General features: G+C 58.2%; 3 protein-coding genes across 3 annotated transcripts, besides 7 other annotated features; all 3 read left to right on the top strand.

The window, feature by feature from the left end:
- Window positions 1-28: a microsatellite.
- Window positions 28-52: a microsatellite.
- Window positions 53-71: 19 nt separating this feature from the next.
- Tco025E_01624 (uncharacterized protein) lies at window positions 72-3,386 on the top strand (the record flags this gene model as incomplete). Its single annotated transcript, XM_029368562.1, has 1 exon — window positions 72-3,386. The coding sequence occupies one exon, from the start codon at window positions 72-74 to the stop codon at window positions 3,384-3,386; it is 3,315 nt and encodes a 1,104-aa protein (XP_029231302.1).
- Window positions 3,387-3,452: 66 nt separating this feature from the next.
- Window positions 3,453-3,526: a sequence feature (A-rich).
- Window positions 3,527-3,842: 316 nt separating this feature from the next.
- Tco025E_01623 (uncharacterized protein) lies at window positions 3,843-6,305 on the top strand (the record flags this gene model as incomplete). Its single annotated transcript, XM_029368561.1, has 1 exon — window positions 3,843-6,305. One exon carries the CDS (start codon window positions 3,843-3,845, stop codon window positions 6,303-6,305), a length of 2,463 nt encoding a protein of 820 aa, XP_029231301.1.
- A 73-nt stretch (window positions 6,306-6,378) lies between these two features.
- Window positions 6,379-6,415: a sequence feature (A-rich).
- Window positions 6,416-6,519: 104 nt separating this feature from the next.
- Window positions 6,520-6,548: a sequence feature (A-rich).
- Window positions 6,549-6,639: 91 nt separating this feature from the next.
- Window positions 6,640-6,663: a microsatellite.
- Window positions 6,664-6,768: 105 nt separating this feature from the next.
- On the top strand, window positions 6,769-9,030 carry Tco025E_01622 (putative sphingosine kinase A, B; the record flags this gene model as incomplete). Its single annotated transcript, XM_029368560.1, has 1 exon — window positions 6,769-9,030. One exon carries the CDS (start codon window positions 6,769-6,771, stop codon window positions 9,028-9,030), a length of 2,262 nt encoding a protein of 753 aa, XP_029231300.1.
- Window positions 9,031-9,052: 22 nt separating this feature from the next.
- Window positions 9,053-9,085: a microsatellite.
- Between the last annotated feature and the right edge of the window lie 31 nt (window positions 9,086-9,116).

The raw sequence follows: 9,116 nt of genomic DNA, 5'->3' as shown, positions 1-9,116 counted from the left end.
AGAGAGAGAGAGAGAGGAGAAAAGGAGACAAACAAACAACAAAAAAAAAACAGCAGTAGTCTCACACAGCGATGGAAACCCCCGACGTGGACATGGCGTCTGAGACGGCGGATCTGCGGCAGGTGCTACTGGAGCTGGAGGACCGGGTGAAGCAAACCGCCGGTGTGATGCGGCGACTGGGCGCCCTCCTTCCAGAGGAAGACCTCAGCAACAGCGGCGGTGCTGGCAACGGCGGCGGCAACGTGAAACCCGATCCCACCGCCTCCATCGCGGAGGCCGTTGTAACGCCGCTGGCGGAGCTGCAAAAGTACGTGGATGCCTGCGACACACTCATCCACGACCGCCTGGCGCAGTTGCGTCGCCGCGTGGACCTCGCCGTGGACGTGTCCAAATTGTATCAAAAGATGTTTCCCGAGCACCACGAGCGCGTCTGTGCGGCAGCAGCGGCGAATGCTCCCGGGGGTCTCCCGACGGCGGAGAATTCCACACCGGTTGGGGGCCACATTTGCTACGAGGACGTGCGACAGTATTTGTCACGATTTGTCCGCTGGGACCCAATGGAGCTCGATCGTGTTGCCAACACGACGTCGGTGGTGTCAGGTGAGGCGCACTGTCGGGCCGCTTCCTCGAAGTGTGCGGGCTGCGACGGCGACGAGCGGTGGTCTTCGTTGTTTCCGAATTCACAGTCGCCATCCACACGCCCCGATGGCGCCCCCTCGGCGGGGCCAAGCTACGCACACTTAACATTGAAGCGAAGCCTGAATGCGGTGGTGAATGACCTGCTGCTTCGACAGCTGCAGTACGATGGCGTCCCGCTGACTACCGCAATGGAGATGGAGCTAGGCTGTTACGATCGAATAACCGTCGGGGCGAATGTAAACTCCTCCGCTGAAGTCACATCGTCTGACGTGATCATTCCGCAAGAGCTTCGTCGTGGCCTTTTGCATCCCCCTGCTGAGGCTGATGATACGGGGGATTTATTTCAGCTTGTGCAAAACACATACCCGCAAACGGTGCAGTGGATTTTACGAGTCGCGAGCCTTTGCAGTAACTGTGCCTCGAATCACCTTTGGACGTTGGGGGTTGGTGAGCCGGTGACAAGGACCTCGCCAAGGGCTGACGCCGCGACCTCACTGCGGCGCCCAGGCGACGAGAGAGGGAGGAGTGAGGGGTTTGCAGAGTTCTCGCTCTTTACGGAGCTGGGGTTAGTGGACATTCCTCCCCGGGAACCAGAGGCGGAGGTGGCGAACGAGGAGGCGGAGGCGGAGTCGGCCGAGTACAGTCTTCAGCGTCCACACAGCGGGCGCGAAGGCCGGATGGCGGCGCAGCTTCTGTCTATGTTTGCGGGGACGTGGGAAGCCGTGCCGGCGGTCGAGGAGGAGTATGGGGTGAGCAGGCTATGGGCAGAGCAACTACTCGGGACCGGTCAAGGCGACGGAGCGGCGGAACGGCTGCGTGCGGCGTCCGGCTCCCCTCTGGAAGGGGTTAGATGGGGCACGGAGGATGAAGAGGAAGAGGAACACGAGCAGCAAACCGAGGAAGAGCGGGAAGAGGAAGAGGAGGAGGAGGAGGAAGAAGAAGAGGAGGAGGAAGAGGAAGGGGAGGAGGAGGAGGAGGAGGAAGAAGTTGAGGTGGGCGTGGTGATGTACCCGGAGAGATCCACCGCCGCACCTCGCCCCCTGCGGCAGCAGCAGCAGCAGCAGCAGAGAGGGGTGGAACTGCAAAATGGTGGGGACGGTGCCGCGGCGAACCCTAGGGAGGCGGGAAACGTGCAACTTCTGGCTGCCGCAACACAGCAGGCCAAAATACTTTTATCTGACCTCGTCATCATTTGTGCACTGCAGCGCTTGTCTAAAATGGTTACGGGCGGGGAGGAGGCATCGATCAGCGTGAAGCTGCAGCGCGCGGTTGAGTTTGTCCTCACCTTTCGAAGGCATCCGCTTGTGGGGTGGCGCATGGCGTTTGAGCAGGAGTTTCAACGGGCAAACGCCGACGAAAAAAAGAAGGGCACCAAAGCACAAATGGACAAGATGGAATCCCCATCACTTTTGCTCACGGTTCATCACATTTTTGCCGCGTTAGGTTATATGCCGCTTCTCTTGCACGAGTACGAACGACGGAGGCGGCATCAGCAGCAGCTCCGCGGCAACGATAATGAGGAGGCGAAGGATGACCTCCCGGCCCACGCACAGTCCGCCCAGGAGCACTTGCTCTCATGTGTTGCACCGTTTCTGCACCTCTGGGGTGGGCGCCGGTGTCACGGTTTGGACGCCTTTGTGTCTTCTGGCCTCCCCTACGACGCGGGGGACGAGGAAGGTACTCCGCAGCGCTCGCCAGTGCTACCCATATGCACGACGCCGTATGTCTGGCAAGAATGTGTGCTTACTGACCTGCTAGACCAGGTCTACAAGCTGCGTCAGCTCGAGATGTTGATGGCACCAACTACAGCGACGCCCGCCGTCCCTGCTGCTGCTGCTGCTGCGGCTGCTTCTGAGGCCAATACGCCACACCCAGAAAATCTATTGTATCGTCTCGTCTATCCCTTGAGCACGCTTATGCTAAGCCGTCTCGACGACTACTGCGAAAAGGGCCTTGTCGGCGGCTTTGAAGAGGAGCCGCCGCCGCAACAACAGCAACAGCAACAGCTGCCAATGACTTCGCCGCCGCTGCCCCCGTTTCAACCAGCGCCACAGCAGCAGCAGCCTCGTAGCGCCCCCGCGGAGAGTGCGCGCGCGCATACTGTGAATGCACTTCGGGTTCTCTTCCCCGGTTTTGTTAGCTCCAGGGGTCGGAGTCGTCCTGCGGCCGACGAGTCCTCCGGTGGCGGCAACAGCAGTGGCGTTGATGGTGGTGGCGGTAGTAGTAGCAGCAATAACGTCTCCTCCACACAGCGGCAATCGGTGCCGCGCCCGCAAGGTCGGCGTCAGCACGCAATCACACTGGAGCTTCCCCACGCCACCACAGTTTTGCTACACCAGGATGAATTGCGGCGTCGCGCGACGCCCTCGCTGCTCTCGCCGCAGAAACCCATCTGCCTTCACTCGGCGAACCCCACGCTATTTATGGAATCTTTTCTCCGCTGGCAGCCGTTATTCCAAAAGAGCATGTGCTACTGCCCAGTAACGCGCCGTCGCTGCCTCGACACACTTCTCTTTGACGTCAACCCGGAGAGACCTCAAGACGTGCTGTCGGCGTCGAGCAATCGTCCGGCCCTCAATGTTGCGCTGTTGCTCAATTGCGGGCATGTCATTTCTAACCGGGCCATAATGTCTTTGCTGGAGCGGCCACAGCGCCACTCACGGACCCAAGCGACGAGCGCACGCTGCCCCTACTGCACCGCTGACACCCCATTGGATCAGCTGATGATATTGCGCTGCATGTACTGAGGAGATACGCATTCTAATGGGAGTTGGCTTGAATATTGTGATGTTGCGGTTGTTATTTTGTTCGCGTTGTTTTTTTTTTTTTAGTTTTAGTTTTATGACTTGCGTTTTTTTTTTGCCTCTGCTGCTTTTTTCTTTGTTTTCACAGTAGGGGGAGTTTGCTGTCGTTGTTTTTGTTGTTTCTAACATTATTCTTCCCTGTCTCTGCCTACCCCCATTTTCTTTTTGTTTTTCTTTGTGTATGTGCACCTGTGCGCCGCCGGGAGGGTGATTGGAGGGAAAGCGTTGAGGTGAGAGCACCTGTGCGTCTCTGCTTTGGGCCCTAGATGTTTACTCTTCCCTTTCTTACCTTGCGCGCTTCTCTGTGTGTTGGTTTTGTGTCGCGTATGCGGCGAGTTCCGCAGGGGGTGGGGGGCTGTGGCACCAGCAGCGCAGTGGGAGGCCGTGCACATGTCAAGCATGAGGTTTGCGGCTGTGCCACCGCGGCAGCACGTCCTCGACAATCGTGTGCAGCGGTCCATGGACGGGTGGTCCGTGATTGAGAAGATCAGTGACTTCACGCACGCCGTTTGCCGTGTGACGGATGGGCGCGGCTCCGCCATCCTCGTCGCTCTTCCGTCGGCAGACTCCGCGGCCTGCTGCGGCGTATTCCAGGACGGGCAGCAACAGCCGCAGCTGCGGCGCAACAGCACCGGTGTGCTGCTCACGACTTCTTTCGTGTTCCCCAGTCGAGGAGAGGCGGAAGGGGTGACGGTGACGTTTCTGGAGCAGCCGGTTGCAGGGACAAGCGCACGAGAAGGAGGTTCTGTGGAGCCGCTGCAGGTCCCCGTGACTGTGGACAAGGTGTTTGTCTGCTCCACCTCCGCTGCCCCGTCTAGGACGCGGCACAAGTGGGGCGCCGGGGGGGCGTCTATGTCTGTCTCCGGCAACGCCCGCTCGGTGGACTACAATGCCACCCGTGGGAGTTCGCGCTCCCCGTCGCACCGCAGTTTCCTGCCGGAGGAGGACGCCGAGGAGGAGGAGTTGGGCTACACCTTGACGTTTTGCGAAATGAATCCAATGTCGTATTCTGGTGCGCCCGCCAATTCCTTCACCAGATCCTCCCATTCGGCTGGACACTCGCTCGTTTTTTCGGCCGAGGCGAGCACGAGCGTCGCCTGCACAGCTCCGGTCGCCCCTGCAGTCCAAACCCGCCTTTCGGCCCCTTCGTCGGGGCGGCACGAGAGGCCGAACATCGCTGTGGGGCCATCTTTTTCCGGTACAGGGAGCCTTGGCGGGCGTTCGGCGACGCAACAACGGGAGTCGCGCCTCATTAAGCCGCTGCCGCTGCCACTGCTGCTGTCTCGCATCGCCCCAGTGCGTGTCGGGGACCGTCATTTGATGATTACGCACGTCAACGGCAAGGAACGACACTACGTGGTGCAGACAGTGAAGAAGGTGGGGAGGGATTCATGCGAGTATGATTTTTTTGACCCAGCCAGCGAATTCAGCAGCGGAGGACCCATTTTTGACATGCGCGGGGATTTTGTAGGGTTACAGCATCAAAGCGGGAACCACAGCTACGGCATCTTCATCTCCTCCATTGTGCGTCACCTGTTCCAGTCCTCCGTGTTGGGTGTGTGTCGTCCGCCGGTCGTTGACGTCGGCGTGGACGAGGCGAAGTTTGACATGCATGCCGTGGTCCCTGATGAGGTGTTTAACCAGCCGTTTCACCTCAATCAACGCTACTGCGTGTTTAACGTAGGCGCGGGTGATCAACTGATCGAGTTCGAGGATTTTGAACGCATGCGCATGCGCAGCGACATCCGGGGCTCAACGCTGCCCCCCTCTCTTGTGGCGCCCGCAAGCGATCAGGTATGGCAGGAGTTCTACCACGGCTTCCACAGCCTCATTCTTATGCTACATGCCTTCTCACACGTGCCGAAGCTGACAAAACTTGCACTGGAGGAGATCACCTCGCATGAGCACCGTAACTACTTACCAGAAGTGGCCTCTCTCGGGGGTATTGGCGTTGTGCTAGAGATCATTGATGGGTACCCTGAAAATGAGGAGGTTGTCTTGGCCGCCCTTACTGTTCTGGCTCGATCCTCACTTTACACATCGAATCGGGAGGCCATTTTTCGCTGTGATGGAGTCTTGACCGTATTAGAGATTATGAACGAGTACTCGCATCATGGCGCTATTCAGCTCTGGGGTTTTTGCTGTCTGTACAATGTTATGGCGTCGGATTCACCAGTGCATGCGGAGTCTATTGAAATCTTTGCCCACAGTCAAGGTATACCATTGGCGATTGAGGCACTTCGCGTCCATCGTGACCAGCGTTTCTTATTACGTCATACTGCCCTCGCGCTGCGATGTGTGGCCAAGGAAGATATTCGGTACGCGCATGCCATGGTTCGAGGTGACGTCACCAACGTGGTTGTGGACCGGATGAACGATAATAGCGAGGATCCCTTTGTGTTCCTTGGCTTGGCGACGCTGCTACGTGAGCTGCTCCTCGCATTCGGGAACGAGAACTCGGTGACTGCCGAGGACTTCCCAGCGGAAGCGCGTGCCTCGGAGACTGCATGGGGCGACGGCGTCTTCTCTCCCTGGGTTGCATCCAACTACGCCGGTTCTAGCGGCGAGGCTGGGAATGCTCTGCTGGAGACCCTGGTAGCGGGAAAGGTGCTCACCGTCCTTGGGAAGGTCATGGCCTGCGAGTCAATGAACCGCTATTCGAGCGCCGCAATGGCCTTGTTGGAGGTGTGCAGCAGTTCCGTGCTGGCGCTGCTCTCGTGGGGCGCGGTGGAACTCCAGGAGGAGCTGGAATCCCCGACGCTGAGGCAAGCGTGCGAGGATATTATGCGGAACTTCCCGGCGGATGCGGCTTTGCTGGAGCGGGCGCAGCAGATTATAAGTCTTCTTCCGGCGTCCGTGTGAAGCGCGCTGCGGCGTGTGAAGAGATGTACAAAAGCTGGAGCTCCATCGAGGGTCTCTCTCGACTTGTGTACTCGTTTTTTTTTGGTTTGTTTGTTTGTTGTTTTGTCTTGCTGTGTCAAGCGGGGCGGGGGGCGCAGGAAAAGGAGGCGGGCTTCCCCGCGGCGCTCGGCGTGGGCCGCGTCCTCGTTTATTATTCCTCCTCCTCATCCCCGCCTTTTTTTTTTGTTTCTTCTTCTTTTTTTTGTCGTGTTCGTCCCGCGGCACTCAACGCGCGGAACCGCTAAAGAGCGAAGCCCCAACACCACAACACCGAAGAAGTCCACAAAAGTGAAGCAAAAAACAAAAACAAAAAAAACAATAGGCTCCCGCGCTTCCTTCTTTCTGTTTTCTTTCTGTTTTTTTTTCTAGAAGTTTATTTGCTATTTTTCGTCTCTCTCTCTCCTTCCGTCTGGCCCATCGTCACATGTCACGCACGGAGGAGGGAGCCGCCTTGCCGTCGACGAGCGGCACGTGTCCCCGCCACTGCGAGGGGGCCACGCCGGCGCTGCTGGGCGACGCGGCGGGACCGGCCCCCGGTGCCTGCTCCGCGCGGGTGCGGTACCGCCGCCGCGAGGCCACGCTGACGTACGACCGGGCGAAGGGGCGCGTTCTCCTGCAGCGGGCGAATTCGGGCGGGAAGGTGGTCAACCTCGCGAACCTTTCCACGTGGCTCGTCCTGAACATTGAAACCCCGGAGGAGGGCGCCCTGCGCCAGGCACGGCGGACCAAGCCGGGTCTGGCCCCCGCTGCCACGGCGGCGGCAAAGCCATGCAAACGTCGCTCCTTCCGTGGCTCCCTGACGACGTCACCGCAGCTTATGGAGACAATATATCCGCGCTCCCGAAGCCTCTCCACTTTACCCTCACACCATCTTGGGAACCAGTCTCGTTCTGCCAGCGGCGTTGACACGGCAGGGTTGGCGCGCTCCACTTCCGGCGGCGTGCGACCCTCTGAGCCTTCCGGGTGCACGTATTACCTTTACTATGTTAAGGGCCCTGGTTCCTCGCTGCGAGTATCCACGGTGGAATTCGCACCTCTGCCAGACGCTAAGAGCCAGGAAGACGTGCGAGTTGTTGTGCAGGCTATCTTGCGCGGCGTGTATCCATGCGGGGCGAAGCAGCTCTTCCTGTTTGTCAGCCCCAAGTCAGGTTCCGGCAATGCCGTTAGCATTACGGAAGACCAGGTCCTGCCGGTGTTGTATTACACACGTCACGAGGTGCGCGCGATTATTACAACCCGCGTCTTTCACTGTGAGGATTACATAGCCAACTTCGCGAATGAGGTCAACAGTGGGCACGTCCTTGTCTGCGTTGGGGGGGATGGGATGATCCACGAGGCAGTGAACGGCCTCTTCCGGCGAAAGCAGGCCATGCGAGCGAGAGAGGAGGCTGCGAGGCCGACAAAAGCGTTCAACTCACACGGGCAGGGGGAAGAACAGCACAAGAGCGGGAGAGAGACGACGAAAGGGAGTGCAGAGGGGGAGAGTAGTCTCTCCGTGCTGGACGAAGACGGGAGACACGAGCAAGGGGAAGCGGAGGAAGCGTCACGCAGCACAGATGCGGAGACGGCACGAATGACAGCGAGTCATCCCCCACAGCCATCCACACAACAGTTTGGGATTAAAATCCTTCCGACTTCTAGCGCCTACGAAGGCGCTAGGTTTTCCATGCCGTTGGTCGCCACCATCCCTGCCGGCAGTGGGTGCGGGATGGCGAAAACGCTCGGCATCATCTCGGTAAAGGAAGGCGTTCTTGCCCTTGTGCATCTTAAAACGTGTGCTAAGGACCTGATGAGTATGCAATACCTTGTAAATGAGAGCCATGACCGGCATTCGAAGTTGTTCCCACACAACTTCGTTAAGGCTGCGCATACTCGGGGGAAAACGCACCGTGAGCAGGAGGAAGAGAGGGAAAAGGTCACTGCAGAGCGCATTGCTTTTATGTCTGTGACCTTTGGTCTCCTAAATGACATTGACCGGGGCTCGGAGAAGCTGCGGTGGATGGGAAATAGTCGCTTTACCGTGTACGGGGCGTACACCTTCCTGAGAGGCGTGCGCTCGTATCGTGTGCGCCTGCGGTATTTGCCGTGGCTTGGACGGCAAGGGCAAAAGATGGAGAAACTGGAGGACTCGGGCACCTTTCCAGGCGAGGCGGGAATTCCGCGCTGCACCAGAACGGACGCCTGTATGCATTGCCGAGCCCACAAGGATTCCGCGACAACTTCCGAGCTTGCCCGGGACTTGGACCCGCTCACCTTCCCTCTTCAAGACACGGTGAGTAGCGACGCCTCCGGCACTTTGCAGGGCGAGTTGGTGGACTTTGAGGATGACAGTCTTCCGTGGGTGGCGCTTGATGGAAGCCATTACGCTATTTTCTTAAGCAACATTCGCGACGCCGCGAAGGATATTATGATGGCGCCGCTGGCTCACATGAGTGATGGAGCCATCGATGTGGTGTTCGCCAGAGAAAGGGATGTTAAGTGCGGCCGTGCCCAATTCCTGAAGTTTTTTAGCAAAATGGAATCTGGGGAACACGTCCATCTGCCCTTTGTGAGCTACATCAAGGCGCGAGCGGTTGAGTTGGAGGCCGTCGAGGGGTTTATTATGTCCGATGGTGAGGTGATGCCCTTCACAAAGGTGCGTGTTACTCCGTTGCGCCGTGCTGCTGAGTTTGTGCGAGGGCGGTAGGCTTGCTTTAAAACTAACTGTGTATATATATACATATATATACATACATGTATATTGTTATTTCTTTCTTTCTAGAAGTTTTTGAA

The sequence above is a fragment of the Trypanosoma conorhini genome (assembly GCF_003719485.1).
Source record: "Trypanosoma conorhini strain 025E chromosome Unknown Tco_14.4_contig_00056, whole genome shotgun sequence".
In the NCBI taxonomy this organism is placed as follows: Eukaryota; Euglenozoa; class Kinetoplastea; order Trypanosomatida; family Trypanosomatidae; genus Trypanosoma; species Trypanosoma conorhini.
The sequence above is the reverse complement of the archived record's forward strand: the minus strand, read 5'-3'. Positions and strand labels throughout refer to the sequence as shown.